Here is a 27,385-nt window from a genome sequence, read left to right as displayed (position 1 = left end):
GTCTGGGGACTGAACTCTCATTTTTATCCGTGTTTTTTTAGCAGTATTTCAGTTGTAGCAGAACAGTGAACTGCCTTGGGGTTTTTGGTTACGAGGTCCCCACCCTACTGTACTCTGCAGTTTTTAAAATAAATAACTCAGTAAAGAGAAGCAGGCAAAACTCAGGTTCTCATCCGCACAGTTGGGGGTATTCTCAAAATTCCTGCCTGCAGTGGGAGTTGTAGGTGCTCAGTGCTTAACTATGCTGGATATGAGTTGCCCTTCTAAAAGGGAATTACAGTTTTATGTAGAATTTCAGTGTAATTTTACTTTTCATATTTATAGTAGATGTTTTTTGTTGAATCATGGCAGCAGCCCTTAAGAAAATTAAATGCTTGCTTAAGCTTGCTTGCTTTTAGACTCAAGTGGGTGAACATTTCCCCTGGAGACCCATTATGTGTCTGAATAAAATACTCTATGGTTTTTGGTATAACTGTGATATTTTTGGTGTCTTTTTTTTTCTTTGTAATTACACTTTTGTCCTTTATATGCTTCTTGCACGGTTTAATTACTGGAGATTTGTTATGCAGATATTATTTGGAATAAGCTAAGCTGTGGCTTATTAAATATTCCTAGATGTGGACACCCGAGAATATTTGGAGTCAAACATAAAACAGAATAGTAACTTTATAGCACATTATGGCCTGGCAGAGCTGAACACTTTTTAAAAAGTAAGAATGCCGGTTGTGCCACTAGCATTACAGCTGCTTTGGCTCTGCAACTTTAAATGTTGCAACTAGCAGAGGCAAACCACACCTTTCTTACTCAGCTGCCCTGGACATGGTTCAGAACACGTATCGTCGCTCCGTTCCCGCCAGCGCAGAGATGGCTTCCTGGCTCCTGCCTTGGGTCTCCCTATGCCATAGTCGTGTTTCTCCCCCTGCCTTGGGAGAGAACATTGAAGAGGATCACCCTCCCTGCCTCCTCCTGTATCTGCAAATACTAAAAATAATATCATCAAAGGGGAAAGCATTAGCAGTATTAATGAAATTCTTAAGAGGACACTCTTAAGCGAGACAATTTCCATATTTCCATTTGTGGCGGATGCTGCTGAGAACCATGGTGTATAATGGTAGGCTAGTTCTTATAGGTCTAGATTTTTAAACATTACTGTCTGATATTAGGGCTCTAAAAACTTAAGTAATTGATCTTTGAGATGTTTTCAAATGCACTGCCAGTTTTAGTTTGCCACTCAATTCTGTTAGTCTGCAATGAAAACTAATTCAAATACTCTCCTTGTGTATAAAGATCTTTTAAGTGCATCTAAACATCATTGAAGTCTCTGGAATCATATATTTAAATAGATGTTTAAGTTCGTAAGGTAAGCTGTATAAATTATGGCTTTGTTTCCTTGCTTTTACTTGCATAGGATGGTACTCTATGCTATTGCAGGAATTTTATAAGTTCTTTGCCCTCGTGGTTTTGAAAGCCAACAAATTCAGATAACCTGAAGATCATAGTAATTTGTGTATTTTTTAAGTTATGGTCCCTTTATTAGGCGATGTTATTGCAGAATACTGTTGTTTGGAATTGCTTTTGACATTAGCGGTTTATAACAACAATATTAATAAAAATGAAAAGCAAGATCCCCAACCCTGAGATAGGCATGCTAATTGTGGCCTATATATGGAAGTGGACGATTTTCAAAGTTTTCCAATGACCTGAGCTGTGTCTCGCATTTCATCAGCGTGTGCGCTCAGACTTCTGCGGTAACCTGCTGGAGATAACACTGAGGCAGGAAGGCAGGAAAGTCTGTGGGTGAACGCCTGACATCTCCTTTGCATATTCTAAATAATAGTGCTCCTCACTTTGCACATTGCTGTGAGACAGAAGATGCTATCCGGAGAGCAGCATTTGGAAGAGATGGGTCAGTTATTTCAGGCATACATTACCACGTTGATCCTGAGATCTTTTCAAGAAAGCTGACATATAAATCTCTAGAAATCTTAGCACTGCAGTAATGTTGTTGCTGAAAGTGGTAGTTAAGGTCAGAGATACCAATTAGGTTTGATATACAAGCTTTAGAAAAATGCTTGCTGCCCAGATGAATTCATATCTAAGAGGCCTGATGTGTGATTGCTCTCCATATTGCATGTTATGATACTGAAGCACAGATACTAATTTAGGAAAGGAGCCATTTGGTGCACCTGCCGTGCCTGAATATTGATGTAGTTTGGTATCAGCTGTAAAAACAATTACTGTGGCTATAAGTGCTTTTTGCATAACCTCTTCAAAATGATGTTTCTGTCTTGTGTCACTCTGTTCTCTAGCTTTGTCTGTTTTCACAATAGCTGGTGAATGCAGGAGGCACAGCCTAACCCAGTTCACGAGTTGTGCTTCTCTTATTGTGCTTGTTAGATCCAAATTCATCTTCTGGGGATAGAGCTTAGTCCTGAATGAAGAAACATTTAACTTGAGCTTAAATTAGAAGAGAGGGATTGTGAAGATAAGGATAATATAAAAGAAACAGTTGTTAGTGTGAGGATATTGAGTTAACATACTTTTTTTTTTCCTGGTAGAGCACTTTGATAAAGAAAAATACCTGGCTGAAGTACCCAGAAAGTGCAAAAAAAAAACCCCAAAAAACCCACTAGCGATTTTGTCTGTTTTTCTTTGAAGTTTGGTTAGAAGTAACAGCTACCTCCCTGAGATTTGCTTTTCCTTCTTTCTTCTGAATAGAAAGGTAAAACAGAAGGAAAAGATGCAATGGATAAGAATGGGGAGGGGCTCATAGGAAGTGAGTGTCAGGAAAGAAAAAAAAAATGGCCAGAGAGCAAAAGAAATTAAGGATGTGGGGTGGAGTGTGTTTTTTGTTGTTGTTGTTTGTTTTTCTTTTAAGATTTCTTGTCAGTATGCTTTGCTCTGCAACTCCACCATGGAGTTCAGTTGTAGAAGGCCTTCTGAACTGGTCCTTTGACTAAGTTTTTGGGAAAGGTTTTGGATAACTATTCTTTGGAATAGGCAGAAGATGAAAAGAAAAAGAAAGATAGAAAGATAGAAAGAACCTCCTAAGGCATCTGCTTCTCTAAAGCTAGGAAAAAGGGGATCTAAAATTTACTTTTTACTGTAGAGGGATGATGAGGTGGTTCTCTCTGGAATGGCTGAATAGCATAATATTATTTAACTGTTTTTCTTCCTCTGTGAGGGATCTCGTTAAAGTTCATGTATGTGTTGAATTTTAAGCATGTGATTTGCCTGTTGACTTAGCTGACAAATGGGCTATTTATATGCTTAAAAATAAGCATACACTCTAGATTTGCATCTTTTTTTTCCCCCTCTTTAGCAATCATTTAGCATATATTTTAATGAGTGAAAGAACCCAAAACCTTTCCTTGTGTTCCTCATTGTGTTCCTCCAAATAATGCGCTGTGTTTGCCGTCTTTTGTGTTTTTGAGGGTATAGAGTGTAAGTGTAATGGATTCATAGCTTAGTGTTATTCTAACTAGTTTTACCCTAAAAACTTGTGCCAATATAAATATTGAAACTTTAATATCTAAAACTGTGAAAGCGTATTTCATACCAGAATGATAAACTTGGTAAAAATAGACCACTAGAGGCCTCGTGCACAGGATTTACTGCAAACTAACTCAAAATCTAATCTGTGCAAGAATGTTACTGAGCATATTCTCATGCAAGCAGATGATTTATTTGCAAGCATGGTTTAAATCTCAGAAAAAGCTTAGCCTTGAATTAAGGGTCAGAACTAAGTTGTCTTTCTCTGGAAGAAGCGATTTATTTATTTATTTTCCCTGAAATTTTCTTTTTGTTTTACAGTCAATGTATGTAATGACTTGCATATTACTCTTGGGCATACGTGTTTCTAAATCTCGAGAGTTTGAAGTCCAAGTACTAGTTTTAAAAAATGCTTGATTGTATTTCTGGTAAATATCTTGTCCATACGTGTTTTGTGAAGCAACACTTTAATATTTATTTTACACTGATTACAAAGGAAAGGATCTGTAGGGAGTAACTGGGTTATGGTCTGAAAGTATGCACATTAAAAAAAATCTGTGCACTGAGTAGTACAGCATTAGGGATATGTTTGTTTAATTAGACATAGTGGGAAAGCAGCTGCCATGTGCTGCATATTTTGTTGAAATTGGGTTGTGAAATCTTGTAACTGTGTTGTGTCATTGTTATATATGTGTGAATGTTTAGTGAAACAATGTACAGGTATGTGTTGTCATGACTGTCTAGCCTTCATAGTGAAAATTAAGAAATATTGTAATATTGACAGTTCAAATTATGAATTAACTTTGTTTGAGACTGAGGAATATGAGAGTATTTGAATTGCATTTCAACAACTTCTGTCATGGTTTGTTCTGTGGTGGGCAAGTCTACCTCTGATTTCAGTTTCAGTGCTGCTCCAAACACCTGTCCAGCCAAAAACAAAATCCAGCCCAAATTCAAATGCTGGCATACCCCAACCTACAGTGAATTCCCTGCCCAGCATGTGGCCATTACATATAAAGGTGCCACCTATTTAACTTGAAAATACAAAGCATGTCTCTGATTTTCCTGTCTCATGAATTACTCAGCCAAGTCCTTGAAAGTCTTGGTTAACTTTCGCCTTTCCTCAGTCTGCCCAAATACATGGAGAATAGCTATTTCGTGGACAAGAAAAGACAATTTTCTGCAACATTAAGAGCAGTTCTGGAAAGTTTGTCTTCCAAAGGGCTTTAGCAATAGAGGCAATCCCCTGTGCTCCTGACTGGATTTCTGGTGACCTTTTAGTAACTTACTGTCAATATATTTGATGAGAAGAGGGAGTCATCTTTTAAGCCACAAACTAAGTGAACAAAAACTCCAGGATTAAACAAACAGTATTTAGTTTCTCTGGAGCAAAGTGAGGAGCTGGTCAACTAATACGTTCTGTTAATTATGACCATCAGCATGGTGTTTTTTTTTATTTTTTAATTATTATTCAGCAAAGAAGTTACTGTGTATATATTCAGTACGTACATTCATAGGTGTTTTTTTGAGACATTGCTTAACATTTTTCTGACATTAGAACATGGGGACGAATAGCAATCCCCTTGTAATAGTTCTGGTCTTTCATTTTGGACTGAGTAGAGCAAACCGTTATGGGCCATTTGTTTCTGCATCTTCCCTCAGGACCTCACTCAAGAGTCTGTCGGGGCTTATTTCTTTATTAAGTATCAATGCAAAGGTTTTGGGGAGAGGCAGCGTGACAGCAGGGACTGAAGCGCTAGAGTATATCAGACATTTCTTCCTGGCTTTGTTTTGTTTGTTGAACATAACTGTGAATTTTAATGGCCATTCAAAATAAATGTGGAAAAGGAACGAGTGACTAAAAAATGAATTTGAGGAAAGCTAGGAGTCCGGGAGGAGAGAGAAATGTTTCAAAAAGCTCATCTAGTGAAAGAATTCATTGCTTGAGAAATTTGGGTTGAGTTTTGCTGCTTACAAATATGAGATATGTAATCAGATTCATAAGCTTCAGGTTTGTCCTTTTGATTCAGTTTCCGTGCTTATAACAATATGGCCATATGCAGGAAAAAATGACATCTGAGAGGGAGATAAATTGCAGTTGTAGAGACTTGGAGATACTCAAACTTTTAGCTTGCTTGTCATAACTAACAATCATAAGAAAGTTTATGGGTTTTGAATATTTTCCCCAGAGATAATTTAGTTAGGTTTGTGTTTCCTAAGTTGCTAAAGGCTTCCCAAAAATACAGTGCTGTTGTGTATTAAGCTATAAAAGTTAAAACAACTTTGATTATAGGCATATGGCATATGCTTAACTTACATGATGGGGGCGCTTATTAGATTTTGGTTGCTTTTTTTTTTTTTTCTTCTATATGCAGCAGGTAAGCATTTTGTCCAAGGTGAATATAAAACATGCAGCGCACGTCTCTAAGGATCTGTGCGAACCAGATGGATCTTAAGTAAGAACTGGTTTAACAGGGCAGCGAGGAATCCTCTTGCTGCCTGAGGAAGACTCCTCGAGAAGCTGGAGGGAAGGCAGCTGCTGGTGTGGGGTGCATTTTGGAGCATCCTGCAACCTCGGGAGGGCCTTGGATGGCTGAGCTAACTCGTGTTGCATCCTGTGGCTGAGGCAGCGTGGGACTTCAAGCCCAGCTCCAGGGAATTTCATTGCAGGCACCAGTGGCCAGAAGGGGACAGCCCTTTCCAGGTGGACCTTAGTGACAGTGCATTTTAGATGCACGCTGAATGGCGTGCCATAATTTGAGATGGAATTAATTTCTCATCTCGTATACGTTAAAAGTACCTAGTGCATTTACTATCTTGGTCTGTTTGCTGTAGCACTAGTGTTGGGTGCCAAAATACAGTTGCTTCTCAAAATAATAGATTCGTCTGTGCTGTGGTGCAAGAAAGGACATGTCTAATGTTTTGCACCAAGAAATGTTCCGCTAAGCATTTCTGGAAGCCAGAGCTGAGTTTTGTCTTCCAATGAAGCATTTCAAATGCAGTCTAATGGCTTTATTTGGGTTGTTATATTTTCGATTAAAATGATTTTTACATTCCTGTTGGTGTGAGGAATTCTGAAAGGTGCCTGTCCTTTTGGTATCTCTGTAGTGAGCTAACATTCAGAGAAGAACGTAGCCTTTAGCCTTTTCTTTTAATTAAACATCAGAAGACCCAGATGCCAAAGGGCGAAACATATTTATTTTGTCAAACCCTTTCATCCTTGTCTGGCTGGATTGCAAGATAAGTTTTTAGCTGGGTAATTTAAGCTCTTCTGTCTTATTGGTTGGGTTTTTGGGACTTACCTCTAGGTTTTGAACAACTAGGACATGTTATTTTTCTGCTTAGAGAAACATGATGTTTGAAAATAATGACAAAGTGAGTGTGTATTAAGGTGAAGTAGCTTAAAAATCCTACAACATCTTTCTCTCTTGTTCATAAGAACACTGTCAAGACCATTCTAAGCAAAATGTCAATGTGTGCAGATAACTGAAGGGAGCTGGCAAGTGGAAAAACAGAAAAGTATTAAGGTGGAAGTGGGAAAAATGAGCATTCAAAACAGTATCAGTTTCGGTCTTTACATATAAAAGAAGAAATAATGCAGCACTACTTAATTTCTACTCATGCCTTTTTTAATTATGTGACCCAAAGTTGCCTTTAGTTACCATAGCAAGCAGAAGGGAATTGCATAATTTTACATATGTATTTCCATATCTCATTTTAATCATTGGGGCACTGTCATTCTCAGAAGGCAAAGGAAAGATAATAAGGCAATGAATGATTAAAAATAGTCAAAAGTTAGTGAATTTTAACAGTGCTCTTAAGCATATGGTTTCTTTTTTGTGGCTCATTCATTAAACTAAATTGGTATTTGATCACTACTTCAAAGTAATTCTCACACAAAGAATTTAGAAAACTGCAAAACTAAAAGCAACCATCCCATGGGAGAGAGAAACCTCTGCAAATTTGCTGTAGAAGAGAAGCTTATAGACCTGTCCCTGCCTCGTGCCTAAGGAAGGATTTGCAGATGGGTAGAAGGGGCCAGAAGCAAGTGCCTGAGGAACTGGTGCTGCTCTTCAGGGGAGATTTGACCTGCCCCCCTCTCTGAGGTGCCACGAGGAAGAATGATGGGCTGAGCTGGGCCTTGGGGCCTGTCCTCAGCCTGTGGATGGGTGCCAAAGGACAGAATTAGGGGGAAGCTCTTATGGCACTTGACCCAGTAGCCTGTATTTTTGTTTCTTAGCTCGTCATTTTTCTTCCATGGAATTTTCTTACAGCTTTTTAAGCCTGGCTAAAATTTTGGCATCCACAGCACACTATAGCTGTTGCTTTCACAATTAGTTGTGTGAATAAGGTGGTGCTTGTTTGTTTAAACCTATTGTCTGGTACTTCAATGCCTCCTGTTTCTTGGATAAAGTAGAGGAATAATAAATGAACGAGTAATGAATAACCTTTTTCTCTTCATTGTCTGTATGCCAATCCTGAGTTTATTGATGAGTTTACTGATTCATATCCCTTCCAGTCATCTCTCTCTAGCCTGGAGAGCTGTGATTTAGTAATATTCTTCTGGTACAGAAGCTTTTCTGTACCCCTGATCCTCCTTTTCACTTTTCTCCATACTTTTAGAGTCAAGAATGATCTTTCTGACCACAACTGCATGTGGAATTCAAGCTGTAAGCTATAAGCACACCACTTCTGATTCAGAGTCGGTCTTCCACTTTGTTGTGTGATCTGCTCATAGAAAGTTCTAAGTCTTGGTAAACAACTAGGGTTTTTAGATTGTGATCTTACTGCAAAATAGTCTTCAAAACTGTTAACTGCCAGATCTCTTATTATCTTAACTATTTTAGACTCTATTGTTGTGTGTGAATACTATATATTACTTTAAGCTGCATCTTATATATTTCGTTAGGACAAAAGACCTCTAGAGGTCCCTTCCTACCTTAGTTATTCCACGATCTCTGGTTCTTGGCAAATTGTGTTTTTTGGAAAGAAATGACTGCGTCTTTTGCAAGCTGTGTCGGTCACTATTCCTGGCCATTTTTAGGTTGCTAATTAACTTGTTAAAGATTGAGAGTCTGAACACAGCAGACTGTCTGGGGCGACCCTTTTGGAACTTTCTAGAGGAAAAAGGAACACGGGGCTAACCTTTAATTCTTCTTCTTTCAGTGCTTGCTTTATATGGGAGGGAACTTGCCTCTTATCATGTGACAGCTGCAAAAGGTTTTCATGATGATTCTTGTTAAACGTATTTTATTAAACCATGCTCTTAATCCTCATGTTTCGTGATTGCTTCAAAGAATTTCAATTTGCCCATTTTTCCTTTAAAAATAGTTTTACTCTTTATAATCATCCATATGTTAGCAAATTCTGTTTTTATAGCAGGCTTTACCGATCTGGCTGTTACTGAAGTCAGCTATTCCTGTCTGGACATCTAGTTTCCGCTGAATCTCTTCTCAAACACTGTTTTAACACTTAACATCTTAGATTTCTCTGGTATTGAGGCTGTTTTAAGAAATAGGTTATAGATCACAATTAACAATTCCGAAATTTCATGTTTGAGTTCACTTCAGTGTTCCAAGTGTTTCCAAATAATGACAGTATGAAGTGGATCTTCATAGTTAGTTTAACCCAATTAGTTTAACCCTTTGTGGTCCCTCAGGAAAAATAGTAAGGTGCCTCTGTAAAGAAATCTAGGGAAGGCACTTGAGTTCAGCCCTCATTACTGCCCTTGCTGGCCTCAGAATAAACAGAATGCTTGTTCAGCTTAGCACAAAACTCCCTTTTCTTCTTAATCTTTAGTGTGTGATAGTGAATTAAATAGTAACTTTATTATCTGATACTTTGAAAACCTGCCTCAGTTCTATTAACCCTAGAAGTTACTCTTTAACCAGCTGATTTGGAGTGAAAGATGTGGGAAGAGGAGGAAGCATCAGGCACTCCGCGTCCCTTCTGTTCAGATGGTAAATCAACTTGTCTATAGTTGTCTTTGGATATTTTCCATAATCAGGTTTGACAGCATCAAATTACATGAAATATGGTATGACAATGAAAACTGCATGTATGGATCACGGCTTTTCTTCCAGGGTAACACCTCTGGTATAGGAGCTGTCCTGCAAAACGCAGCCGTCATCGCAGTCCAGTGGTATCTTTTGAATGTGGTATCAATTTAAATCATACTCTGTGCCTGGGTCAGCCACCTGATGTGCTAGACTAAGCTCAGAGACCTGGTTGGACCTCAGTGGGTAAGGGGTCTAGTCTTGGTCCAAGCAGTGTCTGGGGAGGGAGAACTGCTGGGCTCAGCTTGGGCTCTCTGGTGTTAGGGCTTCTTAGATGTAACCACAGGCTTCTGACAGAAGGTGTGGTCCTCCTTGCTTCCCCGTGTCTCCTTGCTGTCTGCGGGCCTGAATTTAGAGATTATGTGGTTACAGGGTTAAACTGATCCAGTGAGGTGATGGAAAGTTATTCAGGGTGTGGAGGTAGAGATGGGGTAAAACAGGCAATTTTCTGTCTGGTTGAATTGCTGAACTGACTCAATCTTGTGTGTGGCTGCAGCTATTAGGGATGCAGGTATGGTTTATGTCCTAATGAATTACCACCATTTGCTTGGCAAAGGATGTAACCTGCAATTGGGCTGGAAATTGAACAGCCATCACTACTGGGAAGATGAGATTATTTATTTATTTTAAAGTCGAAATTAGGAGGGAAAGAAACCAAAAGGTTTTAAAATGAAGCTTGATCTGACTTTTTTTCCTAGTGTTAATTTTGCAGGATGGACATCTAGACAGAGCATTGGACTTGATTCCCATATTTTTTTCTGTAAAACTTAGAATAACCTTTAGGGGTATTTTTGTTTAATGTAGGTTAAATGATCATTGATTTTTTTTTCTTTTTTTTCCTGCCTGCATCTTTGTGGGACACATGTTTTTTACTGCTTATTAGTTATTCATTGTGCTGGCTGCCTTCAAGGTAGGAGTCTAAATGTAAGTATTTTAGAATAAATAATTGTACAAAGGCCAGAAATGCCACAGTCTCTCAGGAATTGTGCAAGTGCTGTGAAATACCATTTCTTATGCTTTCCTAGAAGTCATTTTCATAGACTGCCCGTGTTTCAGATGTGCAAGATGTGCACCATGAGAACAAAATCACAAAAATGTGTTTTGTACAAGGGATGAACAGTTGAAAATGAAATGAGGTTACAGTGAAACAAGTTCTCAGGCTTTTTTTTTTTTTTTTTTTGGTGCAAATAAAGCAAGGTTTTGCTCTTCTCCCAAACAGAAGTTAGTAGTCATCCATTTTGAAAGCAGTTTTATTTCAGCCAAAGCAAAGACTGCTTTGCACCACCTATTTTAAGAGTATAATACTAGACAACATTAATTTGTAGGTGCTTCTATAGAAAGTGCATCTGCATCAAGTGAGGGTTCTTTTGTATGTAAGGCAAGAGCTATCAGTTAATAAGTTGGAAAGATTTATTGCAGTCACGGTAGAGACCACAGACAAGTAATACTGCTTGAAGAGGAAGATCACAACAGTGTTTAACTCAGAATGCTGAAGGTTTATGTAGCATCGCTGCAAAGATAAGTGTAGATGAGACCAAGTCTGTCATTGCTGGAGCCTGCCTGCTTTGTCAGGCATCAGCCACTTCCCATTCATCCTCTATAACACTTTAAAATAATTATTTTGCCAGAGCATTTCTTTGTTACAAGTAGCAGAAATGAGAACAAGGTGTTTTATCTTACTGGCAGATGCTATTAGTTGGTACAGAATGCAGAAGACAAGATGTAAAAGATGACTTTTATTTTTGCAATATCTAGTGAATAAAATTTCTGCACCTTTTCAGCAATGCTCAAATCCTCTTTTGAGACAGTGAAAGATTCTAGGTGGCATAAGGCTGCATATTGATGTATTATAGGGTGCATAGCTAGTAACTTACTTGTCCATGACTTATTTTAATGTACGTGTAGTATAGTCAACAGGATGACTAATTCCATTTGTGCTGAATAGACTTGATGAAAGGAAGGGCTGCCTTCTATCATGCCATGCTTTCAGGCATGTAACAAGAAGGATTAGACTATCAGACTCTTACTGCAGTGTATTTATATTTTAGAATTGTTTCTTATCTGAACAAGTTCCATTCAAAACTGCTCAGCCCCCTTTGCCATGTTCAATAACAGAAAAATGCCTGTTGTATAAGAAGTTTATGGCACTGCATCGCATTAAATTCAACTTGTAATGTGGGACTCATTCTCAATACCTTTTTTTTTTTCCCACTTACTGTGTGCTACAAGAAGCATCCCTGGGCAGACGGATTCTGTGTAAAATATAGCTCAGAATAGCTACTTCTCTGGAATAATGGCTCTTTTTCTTCCAAGATTTGTCCCTGTTTTTATCATAGCCCTTTGCTGCCTGCAAATCTACTGCTGTTTGGGCACACCTTTGCAGCTCGTCTATAGTGCCTGCCCAGTGTGAGTTGTTGGCTCCTCAGGGCAGGTACTTGTTTGAACAAATATGCATTTTGACATGCCATGCCCTTCTGTGGCGCCACATGAAAAGAACGATAATTAACACTGGTTAATTTTCATACCTTGTGCTTATATGTAAAGTAGCACCTCACGTACCACAGTTTTTAATTCACATACTGAAACTTTATTTTACTCAGTTTTAGCTAAATAATGAAGTGCTTTAATTTTCAGGCAACATTATTTTTAAAATTTATATCCTTAATTCACTTGTCATTTCGACTGCACTGAAATATTGAAATTTCACTATTTTAGCACTGCAAATGGAAGCAGTTTCATTTTTGAAATGCGATTATTCTTATTCATATACACTTTAAGCACTAGGCCATTTCGAGCATTTCTTCAAAGTGCTGAGATTCTTCTCAATACAGGCAAGTCCAAAATTCCTTACTCCACAAAGATATTTGCTCCTATCATTTAAAATAAGGACTAGTTGCTTAAGTGTTCTGCATTATAGTTAACACAAAACGTAATACGAGCCCTTAACACATTTTTTGTAGGAAAAATGCTGTGAAAAGGAAACTGAAGTTTGTCACTGAAGAAAATAAACTTCTGCTCCAAATTATCACAACGCTTAGGGATGTTACCATTACAAAAATCAGTGATTTTCCTAGGTGTCTGCCCCTTTCATCAATGCAGTTCTGGTTGTCTGCTTTTTTGAGGTAGGAAAATGGCGTAAGTCTGAGTTGTAAATTCTGAGTACCAGTTTCTGAGTGTAAGTAAGAAATTATGTTGCAATTACACATAAAATTTCAGTTATTTTAAAAATTATTTACAATGCCCTGTTATCCATCAGAGGCATGTCCAGGTTTTGATGAGTACAGGGCTGACAAGTACAGCTGGTGCTAGCAGGCAGCTCTTGGGTGCTTGACCTTTCTGAAAATATGACCCTTTCTTGCTGTACTTACATGTGGACATAGAAAACAAAATACAAGTATGTGTCTTAAGAGAGGATTGAGTGTTGCCCAGAACAGCTTCCAAAAATGTTTGCTGTGCAAGCAGAAATGGTTTGGCATTTATATGTATGTTCTTTTTGCAGTGTAGGATCTAATTCTTCAAATTGTTTTTGCTCTATCATAACTTTTTCTCCCTGTATTCCCAAAACCTTTGCAATTTTTTTCTTGTATGGAGGGAAACAAAAGTCACTTAAATATCTCTGAAGGATGAATCTGAGTGAGTTGTGAGCAGAACCATCCTTAAGGGTCTGCAAGACAAATGATCATCTAAATAATGAAAGGTTCATTCCTTCCCCAAAAGGCAGCCCTTATGGCTTTCTGCTTGATTTTAAAACCATGGTTATTCTGCAGTGTCTGCCTTTCTTGCACAGAGGCAAGCTCTGAGCTTCCATATTCCTAAAAATTGTCTGATAAATGTCCCTGCTTTAGGAGTTAGTACTTCTGTTGTTGTTATTTTTCTAAGTTGAACATTAAATGCTGTTAAATCAGTTTGGATTTTAAATTTACTTAGCTAAATCGCTCATTTCTGATCAGGGTAGATGTTAGTCAAATTTATAGGAGCACTAAGCATTATTTTTAGGCTTGACTTGGAAAGGCTGAAAAATTAACATTGCTGCTGAAAGGTGGCTCCGCAGCGGGGCCTGGCAGCTGTTCCTCTGCTACTACTATTGCTAATGCTGCTCATATTGCCACTGAAGAGCGAGTCATCCTAAGAAATCCCTGCTGTACAAAACATTTGGGCTAACGTCTGACAGGGTGACGGTCACAGTGGGGAAGAGTTGGGATAAGGTGTCCGTTTGTTGCTGTGTGTTAAAGCTATTGTAAAGTAAAAATTCTGTGTAGCAATATCTTTCATGTTGCACAGTTTCCAAAATCCAGGTGTGTAAACGGAGTAACCAAGATTGGTTTATTTTCCATGTAATAAACTTATCTATGTTGCTTTTCCGAGTTTGTGCAGATTTTACCTGGAAAATGGAGATACAGCTACATACCAGAGGCCTTTTGGTAACGATCAGCTCTGCAAAGCCCAGGGAAGCAGGACCGAGTTGCAGTCTTTTCTCATTTCTGATGATGCAACTGTTGGTCGTGCAGGTGGTAGACAGATTCTTTCTCCCACACATCATATTTTACTTGATGGTTGACCATTTTTGTAGAGGTCTCTGCCAAGAATACAACTTACATACACAGCAGTAAAGAGAAACGTTGGAAAAAATGACACTCTGAAAAATTACGAGAAACCAGGATTTGTCAGCTCTGGAAGTGGAGGGGAAGTGAGTGTGTTGCCTCAAAAAATACTTTTTTAAGGAGTTTTAGCGATAGGAAAAGTTGAGGGAGAGCAGTCACAGTGAACAGGATTAGGACTGGAAAGAAATTTAATTTCTCCAGTAGACTTGCTTGTCCCATAGGATGACACTCTGGACTTTTTCTACATTTGTGGAGGGGGATGAGAAATGTAAATGTTTCTCAGGTGGTGTTTGGAGTACCTTGTATGTTTATCACCTGAATTTTGGCCAATTGAGATAGTGAAGGTTATTTATTTATTTATAAATAAAGAGTTGTATTTATTTTTTTTTTCTCTCCCTGGTACTGTGCTGGAGTTCTCTGTTTATGAAAATCAGCCCTGATAGGGCTACTGTATATAAACACAATGAGCAGAAATTTAAAAAGTTAATTGAGGAAAGTGCATTATTAAATATTTTAAATATCAACCTTCTCAAAGTCATTGACTGAAGTTTGACTCAAACAGCAAATTCAGGAATTATGTTTAGTCACATGAAAACCCCTGGGTCTTTATTGAATAGTAATCAAAGACAAACAGTTTGTCAGAAGTCAAACAAAAAAGGGAGATTCAAAACTGATTCTTAGTCCCTCTCAGCATTTCAGTCATCCTGCCTGGCTCTATAGTTTATGTGCAATGTGTAAGATTAGAGCTTTTGATTAATGATGCCATACAAAAACAATGAGTACAAAAGCATGTACTTTTCCAATTTAATAATTTTGTCTAATAATTATTTAAATCATTGCCACTGTGAAGAGTGTGCTGGAAGGACTGTGTCGGCATGTTTCAAGTACATGAGCTCTTTAATTTCTGTGTCAGGAAAAAAAAAAAAAAAAAAGGTGTTTTCTTTCCCTTTGTTAATAGGCAGCTTCACAGAGTGAAAGTAAATGCCAAGATTGTGATGGTGGTTTTTGTGGGTCTCCAGCTACGGAGCTTGGGTCACCAGCTAAGTCCTTCTGAGCACATTTTCCTTATGGCAGCCACGGTGCAGAGCTCTTCTCTTCCCCTGGGCTCCAGAGATAGACACAGGTTAGGGATCAAGAAGCTGTTCTTGTCAAAATTGCAAGACAGATGAATCCAGTTCGCCGATACTTTGGCAAAAAAACACTAGAAGCAGGAGTTTCAAACACCTGATTTGAAGAACACTCATAGGATGAACTCCTTTGTGCTCAGCAGAGAATTTCCCTCTAACTAGTAATTATTATTTTTACTGTACTAGGAGGTTGGCAAAAGAGGTGGCAAAGCTGACATTAGAATGAGCAGTTAGTTGGTGCTGTTACCTGCAGTTATACTCTCCTTGACCTGAAACCTGAAACAGTCTGAATTTTCTTACTGCAGTGCAAATTTTGAAGTTAGGGTTTGTTTACTTTCTGTAACTATGAGATCCCCTTTTTGGCCTACCCTGTATTTAAAGCCACAAAAATATAAGGGACAAAAATTTAGAGCTAGTTCAGAGAGTTGAGAGAGCACCCTGGCATTCCCTTTCTGGGGAAAGGAAGGAGAGAATTAGCGAAACTCCCTGTCGTTTGCTGTAAGAACAGCAAATGTCACTGGCAGGATCCTGGAAACATCAAAATGCCGTCATGTTGTGTCAGCCTAATATTGTAGGTTGGATTCCAGGTCTGTTCACGTCTCATTACTTGAGTGTTTTTTTGGATCAGGTTATAAATATTTGGTGGTGAGACTTTTTCCTATCCTTCAAGACTGATGCTAACTAGGTTTGGATGCTCAGTGCAGACCAAGTTATTTTATGTCTTTAGGCTAGTAGCATACAGTATATCCAAAAAATCACCCTTACACCTCTGTTTCCTATAATCTGTGTCATTATTCTGTATGTTAAAATGATCTCTGCCTGAAGCATAAACCCAATTTGGGGTTATTTGAGAATAACAGATGCTGGAGTCAATTTTGACAGATATAGGTTATAATAGGGCATGCATCATACTTGTTGCAAAAAATATTTTTCCATAACACCACCAGATTGGAGCTTTATAAGGCGAAGCTCTAGCCAGCTTTCTGCTTTCACCCCAAGCTGCCCTTCACATCGTCACTCTGTGACCAGAGCTCGGCCATGGAGACTCCTCTGAAAGTCTGGGGGTTGTTCTGGTTGTCAAGAAAATTTCAGCTGCTCTTTGATGGAGTAACTGGGCCACTTTGCTGCTTTTTGATTTCAAGGTCAGAAGCTGCCAAGCTAGTTTTGTGTCTTCAAATTAGCAAATTTCCTGCTAAAAGCTTTTAGTCATGTGCAGTGGAATGAGACTCCCTGGAAGTCAGTGGGACTTTTGCCACTTATTTTGATGAAGTCAGGATTCAGCCATGCCTTATTGTTTTTGTTGGAATCTTTCCTGCTTTTAAAATTATTTGTGAATAGATTTTCTCGTGCCAGATGTTTCTAGCCTTTTTTTTTTTTTTTTTTGCAGTTGTCAAATATTCCGAGTAATGCAGCTATGTTCCTCATAATGGCAATATCTATATTGCCCATTGTATTTCGTATGCAGTTCTTAATGCTTAATGTTTCTGTGCCGTTTCTATTACATATAACCCATAATTAGACTGAAAATTGTTGAGGTTTCTGTGATGCACTGGTTTTCTCCCATTTTCTTGTGTTACAGAGAGTCCTCAGGATGGTTATTGAGTACATCTGTGATGAATCCGTGTGCAAATTAAGGATGAAATTTGAAGACAGGCAGGGAAAATTTTCTAGGTCTTGCCTGTCTGAGTGTGGTGTTTGCTCTGCCGCCTCAGAGGAATTGATCTGCTGCAAGAGGAGACTAAAAGAACGTGGCTTGTTTAGCCTAGCAAAATGAAGGTTAAAAGGGATCTGATTGCTCCATAACTGCATTATGAACATAAATGCAGGCGAGGAGAAGAATTTTTCAGACTAAAAGGCACTCTTGGCGCTATGGCAAATGGGTATAAACTGGCCCCGAACAAATTTATGCTGGAAATGGGAAGATTTTCAATGCTTCAAAAATCAAGTTCTGGGTCAGCCTTCTGAAACAAGCGGTAGGGACCACCAACCAAAGCAGTTTTCGGGTAAGCTGACTGGCAGGGGAGCTGTGTGAGCTGTCCCTGGGGAACAGCAAATGGGACCTGACCTGCACCAAGGCTGGGTTAGGAGGTGATGGGCTGCACGCTTTCCATCCAATTAAGTGTGTGTCCTTTCAGTGTTAACCTGCTAAAACTGCTTCTGAGATGCTGTTATCAAATCTATAATTATACGATGAAAAGCAATTTAAATGTTCTGTACTGAATTCTTTGACCATTTGCCTCTGTGCCTTGCCTTTTCTGCATCCCGTTTATTTCTTCCACACTTGATAATGGTATAAGGTGAGTTGTGTGAGGAGAACTTTATAGATGAAAGAACAGCTCCTCTGCAATAGCGCAAGAATGTTTCTAATTAATTCAAAGACTTCCTGTAGTCTTCTGTTTCTGGATATTTTGAGTTGTATTTAATGTTTAAAATGAAGGGGCAGGGGCAGCTCCTTCCACAGGTGTTTTCATGTGAGGAGTTAATGGCATTAGCTGCACATTCAGTGCTGCGGTCAGTACAGGCTGTGTTTGCCTGTCAGTAACTCCTGGGGCTGAAGTGACTCTCCTATGTGCCTGGTGCTCCCCTTGCTGGAGGGTGCCTTAACCCTAAAGAGGCTGGAGCCTCCCCTTGTTGGAATAAGGCATCCCTTACTCCTAATAGCTCCTGTAAAATCTTCATTCTGACAATCTGCCAGGTAATTAATTAATTATTATTATTATTTTTAATCACTGCAGCATGTAGGAATCCTAGCACATATCCCATTTATTCCAGGTATGAGTTTGTATATACCTGGTGCTGGTGTTGAGGTGTTGCGCTAGGCAGCGTGTGCACAGTAAAAGCGCTGCGGACCCTAGAGCAGACCAGGGACAGCCCTTGGCTTCAAGAAATCTAGAAAAGCCCTGCAGAAAAGTAAGACCTGCTGGTCAGCGCAGTGCAGAGCAGCTGTGGTGCAGCAGCAGCCCCGGCACCGGCGCAGTGTCCGCGGGCGTTTTGCCAGGGGACTTTTAAGAAGGGATCTGAAGCAAGATAATAAACTCTAAAGACTAAGACCCTGACTCAAAGCCTGCTTAAATGAATAGGATTATTTCCAGTGATGTCAAGAGTTGTTAGATCAAATCCTCTAACATTGTATCCGCAAAGGGAATTTTATAATCAAAATCTCTATAGGATTTTAACTTGACAGAATTAAGCATATTGAATTATACACAAGTATTCTAGGCATGATAGGTTTTAACACAAGAAATCCTTTTACCTGTTTAGTAATTCTGTTAGTTGGCACAGCATGACTTTTTTTTTTCCAATTTCAATTGGCCTGATTTTCAGAGCTGTCGATATTCCTAACTACCAGTGAAATAAAAATTGAAAGTCATTTTAGAAATGTAAATGATTAATTTGTTCATTTGAGAAATATACTTTCATGTTTTTAACACAACAGGATTTATACCAAAAAAAATATGGGATTATTTCTTGATTGTGTTCTCATGGATTCATTACAAAGATGGCATTTTAAGTATATTGTATCCACATGCTGAAATGCGATATACTCTAAAATCCCAATGTAACATTTTGTGAAGCAAATAATTTCTTCTATACTTTTGTTTAGCTTTCCAAGTATGCCTCAAAGCTGGAGGCAGCAAGTTTGCAGATGACCATATATGCAGCATGGGACTGTTCTTGCATTAGGCCCAAGTTTCCAGCTTGTGCAGATGATCATGTGGAATGTTGCTTCTCTCGGCCACGCAGTAGATGCAATGGGCCTTGATGCTGAGTCAGTATTTGAAAGCAAAGCAGCCTTAATAAGTTGAGAAATAAAGCAAGCTCCAGTGTTTTGCCTAAGTGAAATAATAGCTTTCTAATAATTAGTGTGTGTATTATGTGCTAGATAGTGTGAAGAAATAATAAAAAAATATTGTGTTTTTTGGGCTGAGTAGCATACAGAGCTGGTAATATTTTGTTTAATATTTCATCAGTGTTATGGATTAGTGTTTATTGTTAAGTACTGCGAATAATTGTTATTGCAGGCTGCTTTCATGTTTTATGAAACTTAGTGGAGGTGGTGAATATCTGTATTTCTTGCTGCCTATGTTGTAATCTTGTGGTAGAAGCAGAAGGTTTGTTGTCGGCCTGCTGGTCCTTTGTGTTGGCAGTAATTTTGGCCATGCAAAATTACTCTGCAGCAGCAAAGCAGTTAAGTGTGGCAGCTACCTTAATTTGCGTTCTTTCGCTATTATTTCTTTCCAATTCTCACAAAAGCTTATTTAATCCAAAACTGTGTGATTAAATTATAGAATGGACATGCCCAATTAATAATAGCAACCATCCTATGTGCAGTTAAAACAAGAGAATTGTTATATAAAGTGTGAAAGAAAGGGGGGCAGTGGCAAGCAAAATAGAGAGTGAAGATGAAATTTTAACTCTTTACTATGGTAGATTGTGGTAGTTCTTTGCTTGATTTTAAGTGTTTCTGTAATGCTGCAGCACACCTTTAGTGTTATAAATGAGTTGTCCAGAATACTTCAAATTCTTTTTGAAAAATGCCATTATGCTGATCAGAATACAGAGATAAAGGACTCATTTTCTCTTCTTCCCACTGCTGTATTTGAGAAGTATTGAGGGGAGCTCCTGAGCTCTAGTTATAAACAGTGATTTAGTTCTTTGTACAGGCAGTAAGAATAATCTTTGAGGGAAGTATTTTGTGCCTCCAGGAGGTGAATTGCTCCATTTAATTAGCAAGAGGTGTGTGGGGGACATAGTTCAGCTGTTAGTGTGCAGCCAGTGTTGATGTGGAAGGAGCAGAGTGCAAACAGAGTTCTTGTCTTGAAACTGAAACATTAAACTGCATCCTGGCTTACTAGGTATATTCAAAAATTATTAGCAAAAACTGAAAATGAGAACAAGTCTTACTAGAAGCCAAGAAGGACCAGTGTCTTGTTCTCTTGGTCATGTTCACATAGCAATAGACTTTTGGGTAATGCTGATCTAAAGCCAAGGAAATTCTTCGTTAACTAAAATTACATGTCATTAAATAAAATCTGTTGTTGTTGTTTTCCTTGGTCAGGTTTACCAAAAATGCAAGTCATTCGCAACTACGACGGGATCCCGCAGCCAGCGTCGCAAGACGGCCCGCCTTTGCACATCCAGGTTGGGGACACTATTGAACTCATCCAAGGAGATGCACATAGCTTATTTTGGCAGGTACTGTAGAATTTAGCAAATGGCCATATTACTTTTTTTCCAGCTATTAAATTCTTATTGATTTATTGTTGGTGTAGGTTTTTTTTCATATTGAACAACAACAAAACCTTTAATGTGTTCTACTGAAAATAAATGACCGATACAACTATTTTCACTTCTCAAGTGCCAGCAGCAGTACCCATATTGTTTAAAGCCTCAGTCTTGCAATTCTATTGACCTAGAAGTCTTGCTGAATAAACCTGCAGGAACGTGGCATTGGGAGCGATCCTGCTATTGAAATTATAGGAGTGAAGAAAGAATTTGTCACAGAAGCCACACAGATCTGGGAATTTCAGTCACTGCTTTTCCTGTGTAGCAGAACTGAAAGCTCTGCTAGCAAAACAAAATATTTCAATTCAAATGTGAATAGTAAACTTTTAGGGAAGAGAAAGATGTGCAAAATGGAGCGGCATTTACCTTTTTGGTAAGATCTCAAGTCAACTAAGGGCTTGTGTACAGAAGAAAGGGGAATGTTTTGATGGCAACATAGGTTGTTTTCATAGAAAATTACATGATTCAGTTCACTGCTAATGTCACTGAAACTTCTTTTCTAATTTGACAACTTTATAAAAAGCAGATTTAAAATGCTAACAGTTCAACATTTATTTTAAAGATAGGTATATGAATATGTCTTGTTTTCCTTGATTATATTTCCCAACTTTTTCCTTCTAGAATGCTGTCTGCTACTAATATTATTGGGTAGTTAAGATAGAGCAAAATGAAAAAATCAGATATTTTATTAGATATTAGAGTATTAATAGAGGAAAAGCTAGGGATATCTTGGTAGTCGTCTTAAAATTGTTGATATTTATAATGGAAAATTTGATGTTTTTCCATCTACTGGAATGTGTCTTGGATGTTATTTGTACTTATGGTTAGGCATTTAGCTAGAATCTACTTGTGCAATGCAAATTATTGTCTCTATTAGCATCTTCTGGGCTTTTTTTTTTTTTTTTTTTTTTTTTTTCTCACAGCCTGCCTTGTTGCAGACCCCTCTCTGGGGGTTGTCAGGAGTCGTGTAATGACATTTTGTAATATGAACTATGAAATGGCTGCAAAACAGACTTTTATTGAAAACTCTAAGACTTAGTCAAGAGGGGTTATGAAGCATTTCATAGCTGACCAGAAGGAGAATTATGTTAGAATGGACTGTAAAAATGACTATCCCTCAGTTTAGAAATTCAGATGCTGTTAACAGGTAGTTTTTGGTGTAAGGTAATCTTAACAAGTATTTCTGGTTTAAAGATTTTTTCCTTCTTTATGATATACATCAAATAAAAGCCACAAATTATCAAGTAATGCCTACCTTAAAAAATATCTTAGGTTGGATAAATGTGTTTAGATAAACATTAAAATTCTGTTAAGATAATGTTTGCATGATTGGTTGCATAGAAATTATTATGGTGAATTCGGTAGATGGTTTATACCGCTGTATACACACATAAATCCTCTTGTTACGCAGTCTGGAAAGCAGAAATTAGAGTTTTTTTGGGCGGTCTTCCCTGCCTCCCCACAGACATCCTGTTATGAAACAGCAAGTCCTGTTTGCAGAGACCAACTGAGCTGTTGCAGTGAGTGAGGTGGCCGAAGAAGCCCTGCTCTATTCTTTCTGGTTTGTCTGTGGCACCTGCTATCATCCAAACCCTCAGCTTTCTTCAGAGAGAGCTTGGGAAACAAGGGGCTCAGTACTGCCCCAAGTTAACCTGCAGTTTTCTGTAACTACCTGGCTGTGTGTAAAAAGGAGGAGAGTCTTAAGCTGCTCTTCCCGCTTTGCGCGGCTGCTTTTCTTTGCTCAGGCAGAGGTGAGCTGGGCTGCTTGCCGAGCTGCTGCTCCTGTAGCCTTCCGTGCAGAGCTAATTGAATGAGAAGGGGAGGAGGGAGAGCAAAAACTTGGTGTTTTAAATGGAAATTTCAGACCGTGAGCCAGAGCACTGCTGGTTGTTTCAGCTGCAATAGTGCACTTTTGAAGTAGGCTGATTTTTATTATAGATGGGAATATTTTTTCTCCTCTGCTGAGTTTGGTCTGAGTAAATTGGTACTTACTTAACCTGAGGGTAGGCTTTTGGGGTGCCACAATGCATACCATAAGATATAATGTAATTCTAGTTTTACAGGTTTCCATTGCAATTACCCACTGTCCTCCAGGCAATCATGATTTTGAAGTACACCGAAGGAATACAGATTTTTCTGGGCTGTTTCTTTTTTCTTTCCTTCTCTAAACCAACTTTTATTTGATACAGACCAAACCCATATCAAGTAATTGCTGTTATAGGTGTCCTTGCTAATGCTTCACTTGTTAGTGGTCCCACAGTCAACATCCAAAGGACATTATCCTGGGTATACTTACAACATACTTATAAAATTGGAACTTGTATCTGGGGAGAGAACTCATTTTTTCTCTGTTGCTATGTAAGGACAACCCACTGAGACAATGCAGAATGCTGCTGTGACAGGGTGCTGCGAGGAAAAAGTTAGAATGTGTCAAGTGGTACTAGCATGAGATCATTTTTATCTTTTCCATACAAATATTGAGTGTAATAATGCTCATATGGGAAGAATTTTGCAGAAATCTGGGTATCAATGTACAGTGCACCCTAACAGAGGGAAAACTGAATGTGATGTCCTTATACAACTGCGTCAAGCAAAAACCATAGTATTTAATTTAAGACATTGATACAGTCAGCTGATATCTTGAAAACATGGAAAGAGCTCCCGTATAGAATACTGGAAAGAGCTAATCTTTTCAATGCTGATCCAGACTGTGCTTTAAGAGGAGCAGCTCAGAGCCAGCTCATAGGGGCTGTTGTTCTGCAGACACCGCTGTCCAGAGGCAGGTCAGCTTGGCACGGGCGAGTAGCTGTGAGCAGGGAGGAGGGAGGCCTGAAGCATGGTTCCCATCTAAACGTTTTAAATGTTGCAGTCACCGAATTAAAGAAAAAAAAAAAAAGGAAGAATGGGAAAAGGATGGAAGAGTCAAGACCCCCACTTCTACATCAGAAAATACCAGTGTGTATCCGAGTCTCAAATCCTGTCCCAGGAGGTTGAGACTCCTTCAGGATTAGGGAGGGCCTAGTAGGAGATGTGAAGGCCGGGGGTAGCCTCGGCTGCAGTGACCATGAGTTGGTGGAGTTCAGGATTCAATGAGGAGGTGGCAGGGCTGTAAGTAGCCTTGCGACGATGGACTTCAGGAGGGCCAACTTTAGCCTCTTCAGAGACCTCTTCGGTAGAATCCCATGGGCTAGTGCTCTAGAAGGCAGGGGGGCCCAAGAGAGCTGGTTAGTTTTCAAGCGGCACTTCCTCCACGCCCAGCAGCAGTGCATCCCTGTGTGTAGGAAGGGAGGCAGAGGGGGCAGGCGACCTGCGTGGATGAGCCGGGAGCTTGTGGCAATGCTCAAGCAGAAGGCAGCGGTATACAGAATGTGGAAAAAAGGACAGGTCCCCTGGGAGAAATACAGGAACGTAGTCAGGGAGTGCAGAGATGCGACAAGGAAAGCTAAGGCACGTCTGGAAGGCAAGCTGGCAAGGGACGTTAAAAATAACAAAAAAAAATTCTTCAAATACATTAACAGCAAAAGGAAGATCAGGGAAAACGTGGGTCCGCTGGTGGACGGGATGGGCACCCTGGTTACAAATAACAGAGAAAAAGCAGAGTTGCTCGATGCCTTCTTTGCTTCGGTGTTTACCAAGGGCAGCCCTTTAGAGCCCCAGGCCCTAGAGACAAGAGAAGAAGCTGGTGGAGAGGAAGACTTGCCCTGGGTAGAGGAAGATTGGGTCAGAGAGCACCTAAGGAACCTCGATACCCACAAATCCATGGGCCCTGATGGGATGCACCCCAGAGTGCTGCGGGAGCTGGCAGATGCCATAGCTAAGCCGCTCTCCATCATCTTTGAAAGATCCTGGAGAATGGGGGAGGTGCCGGAAAACTGGAAGAAGGCCAATGTCACGCCAGTCTTCAAAAAAGGAGGACCCAGGCAACTACAGGCCAGTCAGCCTCACCTCCGTCCCCAGAAAAGTGATAGAACGGCTCATACTGGCCATTGTCTCCAAGCACATGGAGGACAAGAAGGTGCTCAAGAGTAGTCAGCATGGATTCACCAAGGGGAAATCTTGCCTGACTAACCTGATAACCTTCTATGATGAAATGACCAGCTGGATAGACGAGGGGAGAGCGGTGGATGTCGTCTGTCTCGACTTCACCAAGGCTTTTGACACCGTCCCTCACAACATCCTCCTGGGCAAGCTCCAGAAGTGTGGGATAGATGAGTGGACAGTGAGATGGATTAGGAACTGGCTGGATGGCAGGGCCCAGAGAGTGGTGATTGGAGTCTAGTTGGAGGCCTGTAGCTAGTGGGGTCCCCCAGGGGTCAGTCCTTGGTCCAGTCCTGTTCAATTTATTCATCAATGACCTGGATGAAGGCACAGAGTGCTCCCTCAGCAAGTTTGCTGATGACACGAAACTGGGAGGAGTAGCCGACACCCCAGAGGGCTGCACTGCCATCCAGAGGGACCTGGACAGACTGGACAACTGAGCGGTGAAAAACCTCATGAAATTCAACAAGGCCAAGTGCAAGGCCCTGCACCTGGGGAGGAATAACCCCAGACGCCAGTACAGGCTGGGGACCGACCTTCTGGAGAGCAGCTCTGCAGAGAGGGACCTGGGTGTCATGGTGGATGACAAGTTGACCATGAGGCAGCAGGGTGCCCTCGTGGCCAAGAAGGCCAATGGGATCCTGGGCTGCATTAAGAAGAGCATCTCTAGCAGGTCGAGGGAGGTGATCCTGCCCCTCTACTCAGCCCTGGTGAGGCCGCATCTGGAGTATTGTGTCCAGTTCTGGGCTCCACAGTACAAGAGGGATGTGGAGCTGCTGGAGAGAGTCCAGCGCAGGGCTACGAGGATGATCAGGGGCCTGGAACATCTGTCCTATGAGGAGAGGCTGAGGGAGCTGGGCCTGGTCAGCCTGGAGAAGAGAAGGCTGAGAGGGGATCTAATCAGTGTCTATAAGTACCTCAAGGGAGGGAGTGCAGAGGACAGTGATGGTCTCTTTTCAGGGGTGGCCACTGATAGGACTAGAGGAAATGGCCGGAAACTGAAACACCAAAAATTCCATAGGAACTTAAGGAAAAATTTCTTAACAGTGAGGGTGACAAAGCACTGGAACAGGCTGCCCAGAGAGGTTGTGGAGTCTCCTTCTCTGGAGATCTTCCAAACCCGCTTGGACACAGTCCTGTGCCACGTGCTCTAGGTGACCCTGCGTATGCAGGGGGGTTGGACTAGATGATCTCTAGAGGTCCCTTCCAACCCTAAGCATTCTATGATTCTATGATTAGGCAGATAGAGGATTGCTCTTACGAATGCAGGTCCTTGAGTGGTACCAAGACCTCACACGAATAGGTTGCATGGATTTTCCTTTATTTACCATGTTTACCTGCTCAGTACATTTTCCATAAAGGAGCAGCAGTTGGATGGATGTTGCTAAGCCTCTTGCAGAGCAATTCTACTTTGTCTTAAATTCAACTGAAGGGAATTTGATAGAGGCTAAGCCTGAATTAGGCCTGGAAACTGCTTTTGTCCTAGTTAGCTGAGTGTTTTTTCCATTGGTTAAGGATAATGTTTTTGAAATGAGAACTTTCAGTTACTTCTATTGAAAAAATACAGTGGTATTTTTTTTCTGAATTTGTTGTTAAAATTCTGCATATTACTAGAATATACTGAGAAAGTTTCCTGATGTTTTAACCTATTTCATTCATGCTGTACAGTTCCATGAGTAATTACCGTGCAGCTCTGCAGGATGTATCAGATCATTAACAGAAGCCTGGATCATTTTAGTACTTCCAGATAGAGTAATGTGAAGGCAGTACATTGGGCTAAGATTTTCAGTGTGCATTAAAACGCTCCTCACCTTTTAGTTGATCTAAAAATCTCATCTTCAAGGGTTTCAGAGTAAAGCCTTCTCCTGACTAGCAGAAGTCTGCATTTGTTGAGGAGCGAGTGTTTTGGCAGGTTGCATGCGTGTCAGGCAGGTGTGACCTGTCCTGCACAGCGTTTCTCTTTAGTCATGGGGACACTTCAGTGCTGGCTGTGCAGCCGTGTCTTGCATACGTACGTAGCAGCTCGCATTCCTATTCCAGCCCAGGTCCCTCTCCACCTGCAGGTGTCATTCCACATTTCTCATTAAGGGTTATTCATGGATCCCTTAATAAACCTGGGTCAGGCTGTCTTCAGCATTCAGATGTCTCCCGTGTCCCTTGCAGCAGCAGTCAGGACTTTTCCAGCAGAGGCTCTTGGGTTTTTCTTTCCTGTCATTTAAGTAACCCAGGATTTATACAGATGCATTCAGTGTAGAATATTCGTGCCCTGAGCCCCTCAATGTGAGATGAAGGTGTGAGTGTCACAGACGTAGATAAAATTATTTATGTGTTAGATCTTTTTTTTTAAAGCTATGCCAGTGCTTTGCTGTGCCCGCTGAACTTAGTGGGAATGGCATTAGCTAAAAAGCTGGCAGCAGCCTGAAAACTCAGATCAAAACTGCAAAATGGCTTCAGAAAACCTCTGACCTTAAAACAACTGCAGGAGTAATGAATCAGCGTCTAGCCTTGCTTGAAGGTGCACTTGAAAGAAATGGATTGAAGGGCTTCACTGGCCTCTGTGTATGTATGTATATTTGTGTGTGTATAAAATATGCATGTGTGCACCCACACACTCTATATACACACACTGAGATATATATATATATCAGAGTTTATAGCAATAAAGTGTAATAATCAAGTATTTTTAAAGTGCCTTTAAAGAATTCTCTCCGGTCCTTTACTTCTGCTTTTATAATGGCCTTAAGTCATTACAGAGACATGCTGGAGGGAAGTGAAATGCTTAGTC

At 40.0% G+C, this 27,385-nt stretch overlaps 1 protein-coding gene across 2 annotated transcripts in view; it reads left to right on the top strand.

Moving 5' to 3' along the window:
- The window catches only part of VAV3 (vav guanine nucleotide exchange factor 3), a 145,599-nt gene that overhangs the window by 94,850 nt on the left and 23,364 nt on the right, over positions 1-27,385 (top strand). For both annotated transcript variants that reach the window (XM_088524357.1, XM_088524356.1), the window contains exon 20: positions 20,336-20,472. In XM_088524357.1, coding sequence (XP_088380483.1) covers positions 20,336-20,472 — 137 coding nt within the window. The remainder of the gene's footprint in view (positions 1-20,335; positions 20,473-27,385) is intronic.

The sequence above is a fragment of the Tinamus guttatus genome, unplaced genomic scaffold, assembly GCF_059628265.1.
Source record: "Tinamus guttatus ecotype Peru unplaced genomic scaffold, ASM5962826v1 Tinamus_guttatus_pri_ptg000211l, whole genome shotgun sequence".
Classification (NCBI taxonomy): domain Eukaryota; kingdom Metazoa; phylum Chordata; class Aves; order Tinamiformes; family Tinamidae; genus Tinamus; species Tinamus guttatus.
Note: the sequence above shows the minus strand (reverse complement) of the source record. Positions and strands in the feature narration are given on the sequence as shown.